At 44.7% G+C, this 18,570-nt stretch overlaps 1 protein-coding gene and 1 pseudogene across 1 annotated transcript in view; both read left to right on the plus strand.

The window, feature by feature from the left end:
- Positions 1 to 9,638, plus strand: part of LOC111961778 (BTB/POZ domain-containing protein KCTD9-like) — a 13,192-nt pseudogene extending 3,554 nt beyond the window's left edge.
- A 3,039-nt stretch (positions 9,639 to 12,677) lies between these two features.
- The window catches only part of LOC111961779 (fibroblast growth factor receptor 1-A-like), an 18,922-nt gene continuing 13,029 nt past the window's right edge, over positions 12,678 to 18,570 (plus strand). Inside the window, exons 1-2 of the mRNA XM_023984305.3 lie at positions 12,678 to 13,295; positions 18,259 to 18,485. Of these exons, the coding sequence (XP_023840073.1) occupies positions 18,377 to 18,485 (109 nt within the window). The 5' untranslated portion in view covers positions 12,678 to 13,295; positions 18,259 to 18,376. The remainder of the gene's footprint in view (positions 13,296 to 18,258; positions 18,486 to 18,570) is intronic.

An 18,570-nucleotide genomic window follows, 5' to 3' on the forward strand; every position in this document is an offset into this window, starting at 1 on the left:
ACTTACAGATTTCAACTGTGAGAACTCAGGAAATATTGTTCCATTCACCAATCGTATTGTGTATCTTGTGTCATCCATAACTCGTCTCTATGTTAACAAAAAGGGCTCGCTTCCAAGAGTCCATTCTGTTAGAGTGCGAGAAAGTCAAGTGGGAAGGTAACACCCAACAGGGCAACGTCAGGCACAATACCTGTAGAGTTATTTTCAATTAATGTTGAAGAATAATGAAGGAACTTATACAGTATAAAGCCTACTCTTCAGTTACCGCTACTTAGTGTGGTATTGTTCTGTTCATCCTGATGATAACCCTACTGCACATGTCTCAGAGTGTACGATAACCCTACTGCACATGTCTCAGAGTGTACGATAACCCTACTGCACATGTCTCAGAGTGTAGGATAACCCTACTGCACATGTCTCAGTGTAGGATAACCCTACTGCACATGTCCCAGAGTGTAGGATAACCCTACTGTACATGTCCCAGAGTGTAGGTTAACCCTACTGCACATGTCCCAGAGTGTAGGATAACCCTACTGCACATGTCCCAGAGTGTAGGATAACCCCACACAAACATACACTCCTGGTCCTTAAGTCACTCCTCCCAACCCCCTGTGTAGCTCACCACTGATTTTTGAATTCTCAGAAGAGACTAGTTGTCCAATACTATATCAACCCTTAGTAGTCACTTAGCTACCTGAGGGCAGTGGTTGTTCCTCTGACATGAGGAGTGAATATGAAACGAGACCCAGGAATGTTTTAGTTCTAGTACACATGTTTGTATATATGGCGTAAAAGGTTCTACATGTTTGTAAAATAATATATGTATTTTGAAGGTAGATACGGCAGATTCGGGCCGACTTCTGCAACAACAAACAGTGTGAGGCTAAACTTCTCGCTGTTTTGGTCTCGCAGCTATCGTGTTGCAGCAGTGTGAAATGCACCCATGCGCTTATCTGCAATATCTGAGGTTCATGGCAAAAGTTATATGGCTGAGTCTCACTTTAATGGGTCCACATGTACATTATCCTACATGGGCCATCTTCTCCATGCCTGGGGTTGGATTTCCATCACATGGTGCTACACTTTATCATTGTGGAAAGTATTTTTGTTTTGTTTCACGCTATCACTGTATAATTACTGTTTTATGTCTTTTGCAATAAAGGCTCTAGCCTGTTTTTAGTATCTAGTTGTGTTTTTATGTCGACGGCTCCTCTAAGTGATCCGCACGTATATTTGCCATGCTTTACCCTCGGAAACTTGAGTTAGAGACAAGATTTGGAACGATGGCCCTGGCAGACTAGGCACGCATAAAGTGATGCACACGTACAAGGGTGTGTAGGGTAACTGGAATGTACCTTATTGTAAAGGTTTGTGTTTGAAACCTGCCTTTTAGGAACAAACCTAAAAAAAAGTTATACAGCTGTACCATTGACAGCATCTTGACTGGCTGCATCACTGCTTGGTACGGCAATAGCACCGCCCTCGATCGCATGGTGCTATAGAGGGTGGTGCGGACAGCCCAGTACATCACGGGCTGAGCTTCCTGCCATCCAGGACCTCTATATCAGGCAGTGTGAAAGGAAGGCCCAAAATATCTTTAAAGACTCCAACCACCCAAGTCATAGACTGTTCTCTCTGCTTCTGCACAGCAAGCGGTAACGGTGCATCAAGTCTGACACCAACAAGCTCTTGAACTGCTTCCATCACCATGCCATAAGACTGCTAAAGAGCTAACAAAATGGCTACACGGACTATCTGAGTTGACCTATATATCTAAATCTTTTTTTTTCACACTCACAGGGCCCTACACACAGTCACTCCAACACACACAAACACTATTTGCTCAGACCCACATAATATGCATAAACATTTATACTGACTCTACACACCCACTCACATACAGACATATATACTGCTCTGTTTATCATATATCGTGATGACTAGTCACCTTAGCCCAATACATATCTACCTCTATACAGTTGAAGTCGGAAGTTTACATACACCTTAGCCAAATACATTTAAACTCCGTTTTTCACAATTCCTGACATTTAATTCTAGCAAAAATTCCCTGTCTTAGGTCAGTTAGGATCACCACTTTATTTGAAGAATGAAATGTCAGAATAATAGTAGAGAGAATTATTTATTTCAGCTTTTATTTCTTTCATCACATTCCCAGTGGGTCAGAAGTTTACATACACTCAATTAGTATTTGGTAGCGTTGCCTTTAAATTGCTTAACTTGGGTCAAACGTTTCAGGTAGCCTTTCACAAGCTTCTGACAATAATTTGGGTGAATTTTGGCCCATTCTTCCTGACAGAGCTGGTGAAACTGAGTCAGGTTTGTAGGCCTCTTTGCTCGCACAAGCTTTTTCAGTTCTGCCCACAAATTTTCGATAGGATTGAGGTCAGGGCTTTGTGATGGCCACTCCAATACCTTGACTTTGTTGTCCTTAAGCCATTTTGCCACAACTTTGGAAGTATGCTTGGGGTCATTGTCCATTTGGAAGACCCATTTGCGACCAAGCTTTTAACTTTCTGACTGATGTCTTGAGATGTTGCTTCAATATATCCACATAATTTTCTTTCCTCATGATGACATCTATTTTGTGAAGAACACCAGTCCCTCCTGCAGCAAAGCACCCGACAACATGATGCTGCCATCCGCCCGTGCTTCACGTTGGGATGTGTTTCTTCGGCTTGCAAGCCTCCACCTTTTTTTCTCCAAACATAATGGATGGTCATTATGGACAAACAGTTACATTTTTGTTTCATCAGACGCAGAGGACATTGTCTCCAAAGTACGCTTCTTTGTCCGCATGTGCAGTTTGCAAAACCGTAGTCTGGCTTTTTTATGGCGGTTTTGGAGCAGTGGCTTCTTCTTGTCTTGAGGCGGCCTTTTCAGGTTATGTGATCATAGGACTCGTTTTTATCTGTGGATATAGATACTTTTATTAAACGTGTGTCCTCCAGCATCTTCACAAGGTCCTTTGGCTGTTGTTCTGGGATTGATTTGAGCTTTGGCACCAAAATTACGTTCATCTCTAGGCGACGAAGGTCTGCCTTCTGAGCGGTATGGCGGCTGGGCGGTGTCCATGGTGTTTATACTTGCGTACTAATTGTTTGTTATGCAGATGAACGTGTACCATTCAGGCATTTGAATATTGGCTCCCAAGGATGACCAGACTTGATTTTCCATAAATGTCAAGCAAAGATGCACTGTGTTTTGAAGGTAGGCCTTGAACAATACATCCACAGGTAACCTGCAATTGATCAAATGATGTCAATTKGCCTATCAGAAGCTTCTAAAGCCATGACATCATTTTCTAAAATTGTCCAAGCTGTTTAAAGGCACAGTCAACTTAGTGTATGTAAACCTCTGACCCACTGAAGTTGTGATACAGTGAATTATAAGTGAAATAATCTGTCTGTAAACAATTGTTGGAAAAATTACTTGTGTCATGCACAAAGTAATGTCCTAACCGACTTGCCAAAACTATAGTTTGTTAACAAGAAATTTGTGGAGTGGTTGAAAAAATAGTTTTAATGACTCCAACATAAGTGTATGTAAACTTCCGACTTCAACTGCAGATCCAGTATCCCTGCACATTGTAAATATGGTACTGGAATTTACCCTGTATATATTATGCTTACATACTTTATTGTGTTCTACCTTGTTATTTTTAGTATTACATTGTTACTGATTATTGCATTGTTGGGGTTAGAGCTGGAAAGAAAGGCATGTCACTGTGCATTTGACATTAAAACTTGAAAACCACAAGCTTCATCTTACTGTGGTGCTTGCTGTAATTCTCTCTGCATGCAGAAGAGGACAGTAGTCGCAGTATCTGTGGCCAGGATTGGTCTCTCTCAAAGCAGATGTCAAACACCTGACCTTACAGAAAATGCTTACAAGATTCCTTGAGGAATTTTTGCCTTTGTGAGATTTTTCCTGTGGGTTTTCCTTTAGGATTTTTCCTAACTTTTTAGTAAGATATGTAAGGCGGTGTCAGAGGAAGTCCCTAAAAATTGTAAAAGCCCCCAGTTACCCAAGTCATAGAATGTTCTCTCTGCTATCGTATGTCAAGCAGTATCGGAGAGCCAAGTCTGGGACCAAAAGGCTCCTGAACAGCTTCTACCCCCAAGCCATAAGACTGCTGAACAGTTAATCAAATGGCTAAATTACTATTTGCATTGACCCCCTTTTTATTTGCACTGACTCTCTTGCACCAGCTCACTGGACTCTACCCACACACTCACATATACTACACTGGCACTCCAACACACATACACTACATATGCTCAAACACACAAAACGCACACATGCACATAGACACAGTTTCACACTTTCACGTTCTTCACATATGCTGCTGCTACTCTGTTTATTATCTATCCTGATTGTCTCGTCACTTTTACCCCTATCTACATGTACATATTACCTCAATTACCTCAACTACCTCATAACCCTGCACATTGACTCGGTACTGGTACTCCTTACACTCTCATTATTTTATTGTGTAAATATTAGCTTTTTAAATTTTCGTACTTTTTAACTATGCATTGTTGGGAAAGGGGTCATAAATAAGCATTTCATGGTAAAGTCTATTCCTGTTGTATTTGGCGCATGTGGCAAATACAATTTGATTGATTTGATTTGTTTCTATAGACAAACCATAGAGCTGATTGGATGGATGTGGCTTTCACTAACGACCCGTGATGGATGGGGAAGTGCGTGTGTGTTTCTGTCTGTGTGTGTCGGATTTGTGGGTGGGAGACCCTGTTTGCTGGCATGAGGCTGTGGGGGCTGGACCACAGAGGGGTCCTGTGGCCTGTGGTCAAATCAGAGGGGGCGATGGCACGGATATGCTAATTACTGAACACAAACAAACACATCATAGGTAGAATGGCTGTTCATCAAAACCAAGAACTCTCATGATATAACTCAGCTTCAATTCTTCCTATTTGTATTCTTCCTATCTTTTAGTAGAATTGAAAATGGCATACCAAAACAACTAGCTATTTTTGGAGGGGCAGAGACACAAAGTCTCTATCTCTCTCTCTTCCTCTTCCTCTCTCTCTCTCTCTCTGTAGAATATGGGCTGTGAAACTGTTATTTTGGTGAGATTCAAACAGTCACAAGTCAGTGAACTCCACAATAATAATAGAGTCTTGATACTGGGCTAGATTGTGTGTGTAAAATGCATGGTAAAGCATTGTATTTACAGTGTATCCTTGAGTGTGGTGGAGAAGCTTTAATTCCGGTGACATCACAGATGGTCGTGCTGTGTGTGTGTGTGTGTGTGTGTGTGTGTGTTCATGTATGTATGCATGCGTGCATGTATGTGCCCCTTCCCTCCCAACCATGCAGTACTGAGGGTCAGCGACGCCATTCACAGAGGGATAGCTAGGTAACCCCTGGTTGGTGTGCATTGTGGGTAATGGTGTGGCGCGTGTGTTTGTGTGTGTGTGAGAGAGAGAGACAAAGAGATGGTGTGCCTTTTGTGGTGTGGGCTGGAATCCTTAGTTTTGGGGTTAAAGGGCGGGACACGTTCCATTCCTAAACCCCTCAGGCCTCCTCCCTTCCTTCCTCAAGGCCTTGTCTGCTTGAACACTCTCCTGCAGCATGAGCTCATGGGAGGAAAACACACACACTTATGGTGCAGGCAGGCAAGCATGTGCAAGGTCTTGATCGATCTTTGGAAACAATTTTTTTGTGATTTATTTTATTTCTAAAGTGTACTGATTTAGCAGGTTCAAAAGGTATGGATGAAGTCTTGCCTCAGTCCTTCCCTCTGAGAGAGACCACAAGCTCGGGAATGTGGAGGTTACACAGCCAGGCAGTTTTATTTGAAGAACAGAGAATGTCCCTTCAGTCAGCCCAGAACCCACTTCCTTTATAAATACACTCTCCTCTCTCCGCTAAGCTCAGATATTGTTAGGTGCCTCCTAAGAAGAGGTAGGTGCAGGAGAGCAAGGAAGTCCCAGTGGCACAGTCGTTTATTATAAAGTCCCAACCCAACAACAACAGGTGGGGAAACACACCCCAACGAAGTCGCCACACACAGGGAAAATCACGAAACACACGGAGGAGAAACCTCTACTCCTAATACAATACCAACGGTACAACGACTGTGAGGGGGGAAAAAACTGTCGCAAACACGTACCCCTAACAGAGCAAACACAGCAAATAATCCCGCACAAAGACTAGCAGGCAGCGGAGGTTAATAAACCCACCGAAATTAACTAATAGGACACAGGTGTAAACAAAACAGACAGACACAAACGAAAAGGAAGAATGGATTGGTGGTAGCTAGTAGGCGGCGACGACGACCGCCGAGCACCGCCCGAACAGGGAGAGGAGCCACCTTCGGTGGAAGTCGTGACAGATATAGCTTACATATAGCTTACACATTATTGCACACACACACACGCATGCATACAAGCCACAGACTGTTCTCTCTGCTACCGCATGGCAAGCGGTACCAATGCACCTAGTATGGAACCAGCAGGACCCTGAACAGCTTCTACCCCCGAGCTATAAGACTTAAAAACAAGACTGCTAAATAGCTAATCAAATGGCTTCCCGGACTACCTGCATTGACCCATTTTTGCACTAACTCTCTTGCACTGACTATGCACACACACTGGACTACCATTTATGTATACTTTAACTCTGCATTGTTGGAAATTGTAAGAATTTCACTGTTAGTCTACACCTGTTGTCTACGAAGCATGTGACAAATAACATGTGGCATACTGTCACTAGAGAGAGGCAGAGAGGAAAGGAGATTGTTGATTAAGAGAATATGAGGTGATAGTGGGTGTGTAATGTGATGTTAGGGTTCGACAGCTGGAAGGTCCTGTGTTTAGTTGAGCTGGGTGCATGTTTTAGTTAATGCTAGCTGATACTGTGCGTATGTTAGTGAGAGTGAAAAAGTGGCGAAGCAGAGAGGCAGGCATGGTCATCACTCATGCTCATCCCTGCCTGGGGAGTGAATCCAGCATAACTGGAGAGGTGGTTATATGCACCCAGTCTTTCTCTCCCATCTACACACAGGTGTGATCACATGTTTCTACTGTTTTTAACAAGGCTTGTTCCAGGATGTTCCTACAGGTTTCCAGAAATGTTTAATAATTTAAATCCTGTTTTAGGATGTTATTTTCCTTATATTAGAACTGTGGTTTAAAGGGTTTGGTAGTCTCACCCATCCTTCATCCTCTCCATCTCCACTCTCCTCTCTTTGACTCTACCTCCGCTCTTCTCTCTCCATCTCCACTCTCCTCTCTTTGACTCTACCTCCGCTCTTCTCTCCTCCATCTCCACTTCCCTCTTGACTCTACCTCCGTCTTTCTCTCTCCATCTCCACTCTCCTCTCTTTGATCTACCTCCGCTCTTCTCTCTCCATCTCCACTCTCCTCTCTTTGACTCTACTTCGCTCTTCTCTTCCTCCCATCTCCACTCTCTCTCTTTGACTCTACCTCCGCTCTTCTCTCTCCATCTCCACTCTCCTCTCTTGACTCTACTCCGCTCTTCTCTCTCCATTCCACTTCCTCTCTTTGACTCTACCCCGCTCTTCTCTCTCCATCTCCACTCTCCTCTCTTTGACTCTACCTCCGCTCTTCTCTCTCCATCTCCACTCTCCTCTCTTTGACTCTACCTCCGCTCTTCTTCTCTCCATCTCCACTCTCCTCTCTTTGACTCTACCTCCGCTCTTCTCTCTCCATCTCCACTCTCCTCTCTTTGACTCTACCTCCCGTCTTCTCTCTCCATCTCCACTCTCCTCTCTTTGACTCTACCTCCGCTCTTCTCTCTCCATCTCCACTCTCTCTCTTTGACTCTACCTCCGCTCTTCTCTCTCCATCTCACTTCTCCTCTTTGACTCTACTCCGCTCTTCTCTCTCCATCTCCACTCTCCTCTCTTTGACTCTACCTCCGCTCTTCTCTCTCCATCTCCACTCTCCTCTCTTTGACTCTACCCCGCTCTTCTCTCTCCATCTCCACTCTCCTCTCTTTGACTCTACCTCGTCTTTCTCTCTCATCTTCCTCTCCTTCTTGACTTACCCCGCTCTTCTCTCCATCTCCCTCTCCTCTCTTTGACTCTACCTCCGCTCTTCTCTCTCCATCTCCACTCTCCTCTCTTTGACTCTACCCCGCTCTTCTCTCTCCATCTCCACTCTCCTCTCTTTGACTCTACCTCCGCTCTTCTCTCTCCATCTCCACTCTCCTCTCTTTGACTCTACCTCGCTCTTCTCTCTCCATCTCCACTCTCCTCTCTTTGACTCTACCCCCGTCTTTCTCATCTCCACTCTCTCTCTTGACTCTACCCCGCTCTTCTCTCTCCATCTCCACTCTCCTCTCTTTGACTCTACCTCGCTCTTCTCTCTCCATTCCACTCTCCTCTCTTTGACTCTACCCCGGCTCTTCTCTCTCCATCTCCACTCTCCTCTCTTTGCTCTACTCCGCTCTTACTTCTCCATCTCATCTCCTCTCTTCTGACTCTACCTCCGCTCTTCTCTCTCTCATGCTCCACTCTCCTCTCTTTGACTCTACCTCGCTCTTCTCTCTCATCTCCACTCTCCTCTCTTTGACTCTACCTCCGCTCTTCTCTCTCCATCTCACTTCTCCTCTCTTTGACCTCTACTCAGCTCTTCCTCCTCTTCTCATCTTCCATCTTCCTCTTTTGACTCTACCTCCGCTTTCTCTTCCAGTTCACTCTCTCTCTTTGCTCTACCCCGTCTTCTCTCTCCATCTCCACTCTCCTCTCTTTGACTCTACCTCCGCTCTTCTCTTCCCATCTCCACTCTCCTCTCTTTGGACTCTACCTCCGCTCTTCTTCCATCTCCACTCTCCTCCTCTTTGACTTCTACTCCGCTCTTCTCTCTCATCTCACTCTCCTCTCTTTGACTCTACCACGCCGCCCTTTCTCTCTTCCATTCACTCTCCTTCTTTGACTTACCTCGCTTTCTTCTCCATCTCCACTCTCCTCTCTTTGACTCTACCTCCGCTCTTCTCTCTCCATCTCCACTCTCCTCTCTTTGACTCTACCCCCGCTCTTCTCTCTCCATCTTCCTCTCTCTCTCTCAGCCTCTCTTAGCAGCCATTTTGGTTCCTCATGTCACCCTCTGTGGTCCGACGTCGTCTTGGGTAACGCCTTATAAAACAGCTTCATATAAAGCCACATTCAACACAGAGACACACACACACACACTCTCCCATTTCACTGCTCTACCAATGTCAGCCTGACCATACAGGGCTGAACCAGAAGACCGAACTCACACAGCTCGGCTGGCCTGGTTAACGTGTTTAATTAGCAGTAGTGGTCATGACTTGATGTCGTCGTATGCTTGTTTGTGCATATGCTTGTGCAAAATATGTGTATGAGGGGTGTGTGTGTGTGTGTCTGGGTTACAGTGACAGCTGTGATCAGTGACATGGTAAAGGCTGAGATCACAGAGGCTGAAGACACGGGTCTCACAGTCTACTGTGGTGTGAGAGGGCTGTTGTGCCCTGACAAGGCTGGTAAGTTTGGGGCCGGGGAGAGGCCCGGGCTGAGGCTGGGGAGAGGGCTGAGGCTGGGGCTGGGGAGAGGGCTATGGCTGGGTGATAGGCTGAGGCTAGAGCTGGGGAGAGGCCCGGGCTGAGGCTAGGGCTGGGGAGAGGCCCGGGCTGAGGCTGGGGCTGGGGAGAGGGCTTTATGGCTGGTGTTGATAGGCTGAGGCTAGGGGTGCGGGAGAGGCCCGGCTGAGGCTGGGGAGAGGGCTATGGCTGGGTGATAGGGCTGAGGCTAGGGGTGGGGAGAGGCCCGGGCTGAGGCTGGGGCTGGGGAGAGGGCTATGGCTGGGGAGACGGCGATGGCTGGGTGATGAGGCTGGGGCTGGGGAGAGGACCTGGGCTGAGGCTGTTTGTGTGGTTTTGGCCTTTAGGTCAGATGGGATGTCTGTGTGTTTCTGTATTTAGTTGTCCTCTCTGTTCCCCTGTTCTGTGGCTACAGCGGGTATCCTCTCGAACTGTCTGCTATGTTCTAAACACACACATATCTTCTTATTTCCTCTCCTGTGGTCAGCTGGACTGGACTGGACTGAGCCTGCTACAGCTGGTAACATCCGGTGTGCGTGCATGCATGTGTATGTGCATCAGTATGCTTGTGTTTGGGACAGATCTATGGGCACCTTATAATGATAGTAGATGTGTGTTTGGGGCTCCGCAATTCTCAGGCATTCAGAACTGCATTCTCTAGAGGGTAACCACACACAGTGTTAGAGTTTCCTTAAAATGGCAATCAGCAGTTGAAACAATAACAAAGCTTACTCCCACCCGTTTCGGTAAAAAGTAAGCACTCTCATAAACAGAGCTGTGGATGCAAGGACTGACCATCAATGATATCAAAATAATAATTTTAACCATGTTTTGAGGCTGAAAAGCATTTGTTTACATTTACTTTGTTACAAACGTAGTAAAAATATTTTTGTTTCTGATGGGGTACGACAGTTGAGCTAAGAACATGAGGCATTTGAAGTTATATTCGTCAAGAATCAATAGGTACATATCAGTGGATGCTGGTGGTAGGAGGTATAGGAGGATGGGCTCATTACAATGAGCCATCCTTCAATAGCTTCTCCCACCAGCTTCCTATGGTACATATTATGAATTGAAAGTTTTAAAAAGTATGTAGCAACTGCTGATTGCCCCTTTAATGGTGTGTAAAGCTGATTGTCTGGGGCTGGAGACGGGGCTGGAGACGGGGCTGGAGACGGGGCTGGAGACGGGGCTGGAGACGGGGCTGGAGACGGGGCTGGCTGGGTCGGAACTAGAAACAATTGTTTGCTTTATTCCATTCTTAAAAATAAACCACTGGTTTAGGACCTCCTGTCCCCCTCCTCTCCTCATCTCTCCTCTCCTCCTCTCCCCCCTCCTCTGCTATACTCGCCAATGTGGCGTCAGCAGCAACCAGCTCCAGATGTGCCCCCCCCACACACACACACACCCTCTGCACATGTGATGTGGTCTGGACGATATGCTCCCCGCCTACCCTGCCTATCCCCTACCCTGCCTTACACAGAAACGCACACACCCGTACGGACACTTGCTTGTGTGCACACACAGCCACCAGAGGAGAAGCGAAGCTCTGGGTTTATGAGGTGTTTTTTAGAAAAGCCAGTTTAAGACTCCCATAGGGCGGACCAAACCGAAAGCTAGCTGTTATTGGCAGAAAGGTTTGGAACTCTCTTTCTTATTATTCTATTAAAGGTGCAATATAAAATAAAAATCACTTTGCCACTTCCTGGTTGCTAAAAGTCTAATTGTTCGCCGAATTTCAGTTTATGTGATAAAACAAGCAATGTGTAGTGTAGAGAATCATTGTACTATCTAAACCACTGTGAAATATATTTTCAATAACCCAAAATATTGTATTTTCAGCTGTTTAAGCTGGTGTACAAAACTAAAATGAAAAAGAAGCAAAAACTAAACTTAAGAATGGGAAGCATAGAAATAGTGCACATAGAACAGATCTAACACTTCTAAGACTCGCTTTCTAATGAGAACGACAGATCTATAACTCACATTTCTATATGAATTTGGTTGGATTGCCCAAAATGTTACATATTGCATCTGAAGGTAATTTACTGCCTGGTGACATGGCCAAAACTCCATCCCACCAAAACAGTCTGACATTTCTGGCGGGCTTTTCAAATAGCTCTTACACTAAAAGGGCATTATCATAATTTTCACAATTTCACAGTACTATTCCAACGTCATAGCGTGGACATATATTTTTTTAAACACAGGAAAATCACGTTTTTGACTGCACTGACTGCACTTACTTGTTGACATTTTTTGTTCCTTTTATGAAGCATTTTTATACAGCCCATATTCCTTTTGAGGCTGTAATGTAGCATTTAGCTAACCTGTCGTCAGTGGAGTTTGCACACCATCGGACAGACTGATAGACAGTCAGCTATATGAGGTACCCCATAAATAAATGTTATTGGGTTATTTTCCACTTTGGGATCCCTAATGCATGCTGGGAAAGTAGTTGACCTTTGGCCTTTATTGACAATACCAGGAAGTACAGCTTGTAACACCATTCCCAGTTCATCCATCACAGCCAATAGCATTACTGCTTCTTATAAAACAGCCATTCCTACTGTAGTCTAGCCAGCCTACTGTATCCCATGCTAAGGTTTCCTGGACAAGCAGACACATTTCACACAGAATCAGTCAATGGACGCAGAGAGAACATACAAGTGTTTTTGTGTGTGTTTCTCTCTCTGCATCACCTTTCTCTGATTTTTAATCAACTGTTTACTCAGACCAGGTCCAGTTACATCACTGCCCAACTAGTTAGCCACACACACACACACACCAGGGCTCTCCAAGATATGAAAGCCATTTCCCTCTGTCAGAATTTGAGTTAAAAGGGCAGTAGACACAAATGCTGAGTAGCCTAGTATTTAATGTCTTATGAGAATGTTGCCAAAACACAAATAAACAGGCTGTCTATTTCCAAAATATGCTGTGTTTAGATCAGTCAAGCCAGTAGCCAACTTTTTTTTAAATTTGTGACAGACCTACAGGTCTACAGTGTAGGCTAAATGGTTGTGAGTTCCTGCAAGTGAGAGGGAGAGGCGAGTGAGAAGGGGGAGAAGGGGAGGAAAGGAGAGAAGGGGGAGGTCTCCTTCAGAATCTCTCAGCACACGGTGAGAAGTGGTTGGGGGAGGTCAGAGATCTGGAATTCGCCGCTCGGAAATACATTCATTGACCTAACGTTATAACGTTGCCAGACAATTCGCCTCGCAAATAGATCTATGCGGCGTTGACAAAAATATATATATATACTTTCAGAAAAATATTTGGTTGCAGTATTCTGCAAATGTTTTTCCCGACAGTTGCAAGACAATACAGAACATGATCGGGGTTTCCCCATGTTTTCTCCAAGAATAGGAACGTATTGAGTAAAGTAAAATGCCTTGAGATTTGCTGCTGTTAGAGATATCTTTACTGAAACCGGTCGAAAACTTTACCAAGTAGGCTACATTTGTGCTGAACGTGTTTTTATACCTCTTGTCCCGGAAGATAGAGAGAGACCGCTCCATTGCTAGTCCGAAATCAATGGCCATTAACGTTACTCGAAGCTTCACCGCGCCACTGCATTTGAACTCTGGAAAAACACCGCATTGTTTACGAGAGTTGTGACTTTAAGGTTGAAAATAAATCGATCGAATCGGACATTTAATCACTTTCTTTTAGACGTCTAACCTACCTTCTCGAGGGGAGCTGCACAAGGATCAGAAATTCAGGTGAGACACTACATTCAATGCGACCAATAGCCTAGATGTCCACACAGTCACGGATACAATGTTGCAGCTTGCTTTGGCCTACGTGATCTGTGAACATTTGAGAAAATAATTATACTTTTAAATAAAGTAGGTATATACCGATCTGGCCATTCATGATCATATTGGAATTATCCTACATAGGCTATAGGAATGTTATGCAATTTAGGGGCCCCTGCCAGGGTTAGCCCTAACAAAGTAAAAAAGAAAATCATCCCGATTTAGATGCGTTGTAAAATTAATGAGCCTTCGTAAACTATAACTATGCTTCACAAATTATTTGTAACCATGTCATACATGCTAACCTTTATAATGCCTTATTATGAAGGCTTCGTTAATCATGTATAAGATATACACAAAGATGACCACGTAATTACAAACCACAGTCCAGCTAGTAAGATTTGACCCATGTCTCTCTGACTGAGGAACACACCGTAAAGCAGTCAGTCGACTCACATGCCACCGCAATGGGCAGACTGGGCACACCGACTGCGGTGGGTGTACATGTATCAGTTTAATCTGTTTACGGTAAATGACGCTTGTGCGTGTGACATTCCAACTCTGATGAGATCCGGCTGTTCATTCAGCAGCACGCGCCATATCTGCTGTTCGTTGACTCATCACAGCGCTACCGCTTGACCGGTGAGTCACGCGCAGAACCAACTGTTTATTTTTTTTATTTTAGCTTTATTTAACTAGGCAGGTCAGTTAAGAACAAATTCTTATTTTCAATGACGGCCTAGGAACAGTGGGTTAACTGCCTTGTTCAGGGGCAGAACGACACATTTTTTTTACCTTGTCAGCTGGGGATTCGATCTTGCAACCTTTTGGGGTACTAGTCCGAAACTAACCACTAGGCTACCAAACTGTCACCGGCGCCTTAATAGAATGTGAATATAAGTAGTACTGTTGCCACATGATCCGTGGGCCATGCATGACATTGAACGAGTTATTGGGCTGGTTTCCTGGACCGAGATTAAACCTGGTGCTCAACTAAAAAAAACACTTTCAATCGAGATTCTCCTTTGAGTATGTTTTTTTATCTGTCCAGAAAGGGCTCATTATGATCAGAAGACCATTTTGGATGTTTATGTCAGCACATACACACAATGATGATAATAATGGTGTGGTGTGAGTTCAGTTTCAAGTGTATTTGTGTAATGAATACATTGGAAATCCAAATCTTACTCGCCAGGGTAACAGTGAGAGAGATACTGAATGTGAGTGTGAGAACTGACTCACTCTGCCATTTGGGAATGGAGGGATTATGTGATGGCTGCTAATCTGTATCAGATACCACATTCTGCGAGGAGAAACAGATGAGTAGAGAGAGATAATAGAACAGATAGACTGAGAGAGGGATAAAGAGATGAGTGGGGAGGTAGATAGAGGTGTATGGTAAAGCTGTTATCCAGGCCTATAGAAGACTCCAGGGTCACTGACCTGGAGTGTGAGTGAGTTAGGAGGATTAAAGTCTTACAGCAGACTTGTGTGCTTTCTGTTCTACTCTCAACCTGTCCTCTGTCTCCAGTCATTCAGCCTCTGTAAGTAACAGTACTACAGCTGGGTTGTATAGTTGCACAATCAATGCCTTCATGGATGCTTAATGGTAGCATATCTCAGCCATGGCTCCCCTTGGCACACAGGTACACACCATGAGCTGTTTTCCAGTTTACAGGAAAATGGTGTGTTACTATGAGAGCGTTACTATGACGGGTGGACCAGGCCAGGGCTGAGGCAGAATGTGGTGTGTAGGTAAAGGCTTTTGGAATGGAACATCTGGAGAGGTCACATCTGCCAGAAAGAGAGGGAGGGGGAAATAAAAAGATAATCTTAGGAGAACTAGAAGTTGTCTGATTGAAGGGATTAGGGGGGGGGGTAATTTTAAGAGAACTAGAAAGTTGTCTGATTGAAGGGATTAGAGGGGGGGTGTATGGGGGGGGATAATTTTAGGAGAACTAGAAGTTGTCTGAAGGGTTTGGAGGGGGGTAATCCTAGGAGAACTAGAAGTTGTCTGATTGAAGGGTTTGGAGGGGGGGGGGTAATTTTAGGAGAAGTGGAAATTGTCTGATTGAAGCGATTAGGGGGGGGGTAATCTTAGGAGAACTAGAAGTCGTCTGATTGAAGGGAATAGAGGGGGGGGGGGGGTGTGGGGGGGGTAATTTTAGGAGAACTAGAAGTTGTCTGATTGAAGGGTTTGGAGGGGGGGGTTAATTTTAGGAGAAGTGGAAGTTGTCTGATTGAAGGGATTAGGGGGGTAATCTTAGAGAACTAGAAGTCGTCTGATTGAAGGGAATAGAGGGGGGGTGTGTGGGGGGGGGTAATTTTATGAGAACTTGAAGTTGCTGATTGAAGGGTAGGGGGGGGGGGTATGGGAGGAAGGCATGGGAGAAAGATGGAGTAGGGAGATGTTTCCGGTATGTTGAAGCCCTCTCCTCGATAGAGAGCTGGTGTGATGCTCTATTCTGGCCTAGCGACTATATGCCACCCTGGTGTGTGTGTGTAGTTACTGTCTCTCAGACCATCAGTTTTTTATCATATCAACCCCCTGGGTCATTCTAACAGCCTCCTCTAAGCTATAACAGAACCAGCAAGCTGACCCGGTGGCTTCTAGTTTAAACCAGCAGCATCTGCAGAATAAACAAGCACAGAAAATAACTAGCACTGGACTTGAAGCTATTTTGGAAGGTTTTACTTGCAAGGATCATAATTTGTAGGGGTTTTCTACCCTGCTCTGGTTCAAAGCAACTCTCTTTGTATAAAGACCGTCTGTTAAATTGCTGAAATGGATGTCAAAGTTACTGTTATCTGCGGTTTCCTCTCTCTGAAGAAGCCACACAGCAAGGCTAGGGCAGGGAGAAAGTGGTCTTATTCTATTCTAATTGTGTCTGTGGTGATTATGTGGTGATTTGATAACTACCACAGTGAGGAACTGGGTGTGTTAGCTAGCTGTTAGCTTCTATGGCAGGGTGTCCAAGTCTCCTTCTGAAGAGCTATGCAGAGGTATGCTGGTTTTGCTCTACCCTGCTCTAACACACGTGATTCAGCCAATTGGGGCCTGGTGAGCAGCTGATGAGTAGAATTGGGGGGGGGGGGGTAGAGCTGGAGCAAAAAGCCTGCATACTCGATGTCTCTCTCTTACTCTCCCTCATTCTCTCTCGCCTATGTAATAAGAAGACTGTGTCTGCCTAGCTGTCTGTGCTGGGCTCTGCTGTCAGCCAGCCAGCAGTACGATGGAGACTCTCCACCATAAAACTCATAAATCTGCAAACAAACTCATCAATTTAAGAGACTCTTTAACATTAGTGTGGGGTTGAGTTACGGGCGGTGTCCATGAGGGTAAATTCTCTGTGTGTGTGTGGTGTAAATCAAGGGCATTAATGACATCTTCATAAACCTGCCACTCTACTCTTTACTGTTACACATCTCCCACTCTGGGTCATCACCCTGACACACACACGCACACGCACACTGGCTGCCAGTTCTGAAGGACAGAGTAACCCTCAGTAATGCCCACACCACCCCTAGCTGCCAGCTACAGTAGTGTCCAAGTTTCAGTAATGTTAATGTACCGTCAAGCTGTTCAACATGTTTCTGACTCTACAACAGTATATAATGAGAAGGGATATTATGTATTATAGAATATATTTACAGCTCTCCTGGGTGTTAGTCTCTCTACGTCAGTGTTTGTTTGTGGTCTGGAGCGGTCTCATAACACCTAAACACCAGATCCATCTTCTCAATGAGACTTTCACACTGTGGCACTGGCAGGCGGACGAAGGGGCATTATGGTGTTTGGGCTGGGGTTAAGGCGTCCGCAATCTCCGCATGCTTCCCATCAAACAGTTCGGAAAAGTTTGTGCATATATTAATCATGACGTTTTTGTTCGTTTTGGTCTTCGGTAAGGTTTTTTCGGCTGATCTTGTAGTCAAACATTTTTCTCGAGACAAGCCGAAGTCGGTAGCCGAAGTCTACACCCCTTTGTCGGTGATTGGTCAACAGTAGGGATTCTTCAATTAAGTGTTTGTCATTCAACCAGATACTAATCATTTTCATGCAAATTTTTTAATTGAGAAATACTGCACCAAACATCTTAGTTAGATGTAAAATTGCGCAACTAAGATCTCCTCTGCAAAAAACTTCTAAATGAATGACAGAATTATTGAGTTATGTTAGATGAAGTCTGACTATTTTGAGGGAGTGTATACTGGCTACGGCATCTCAAGATGGACAAACAGTACTATTGCTGCTTAATGACTTTTAAGGGAGTATGCGAGCACACTCATTCAGCACTCGGCTAGGCGCCAGCCAAACCGAAGCATACTGACGCCTTTAGGCGGAGGCATAACAAAACTGTGATAAAACACAGCTTTGTTTTGGAACGTTTGATGGGCATTAATGTGTGACAGGTGAGCTTATTGTACAAGCGTCTAAAGATGTTATAGTGTGAGGAGTGTTGGAAGCGGAGTTCTCATCTGAGATCTGTGAAAAGAGACACCAGAGCATGTGTCACAGCCTCTACCAATGTCCTCCTGCGAGCATGGGCAGTTAGAGCCTGACCCATATGTTTTTCGGGTCCGATTCCGATTTTTGGGGGGACAAACTTACCGATACTGATATACATTTTCTACACTAAGTTCTCATAAATTGCCATCCAAAAGAGCAATTGTCCAATAATTGTGCTTCAAATGTTGATTTCATACATCGTGACAATAAGGACAAGTATTCATATAAGCATGAGATTCCCTTTTTTCATCCTATTTATTAATATTGGTTATCGGCTGATAGTATTGGTGAACTGATATATCGGACGGGCTCTAGACAGGGTAGCAGTGTCACATCCTTTTCTTGCCATTTATTTTCATAAAATGCCTTGTCTTGTCTTTAACAGATTCATGGATGTCCCTCTCTTTTTTCCTCTTACAGTTCCCCACCTGAAGAGTTGATGGTTGTAGGCTACATTTAAGCGCCCTCTACAGCCAGCCCTGTACCAGTAGCCCCTGCCATTCCAGTACTGTACCAGTTAACCTATACCAGTGCCAGTATGTTGTTGTCCCGCTGGTCTCTGCTGCTCCTCTGGTCACTGCTGGTTCTACTGATTTACTCTCCCCTGACCCAGTCCAGACCAGCTGCTGCCCATGTCAGCGACACAGGTAGGAAACATGTGCCACATAAAGATCTTAAATTATTTTTCTATCTTGCTTGTGCTTTCTTGGTTGTAGTTGACAGGCAGGGCTA

The sequence above is a fragment of the Salvelinus sp. IW2-2015 genome, linkage group LG4q.1:29 (assembly GCF_002910315.2).
Source record: "Salvelinus sp. IW2-2015 linkage group LG4q.1:29, ASM291031v2, whole genome shotgun sequence".
NCBI lineage: Eukaryota > Metazoa > Chordata > Actinopteri > Salmoniformes > Salmonidae > Salvelinus > Salvelinus sp. IW2-2015.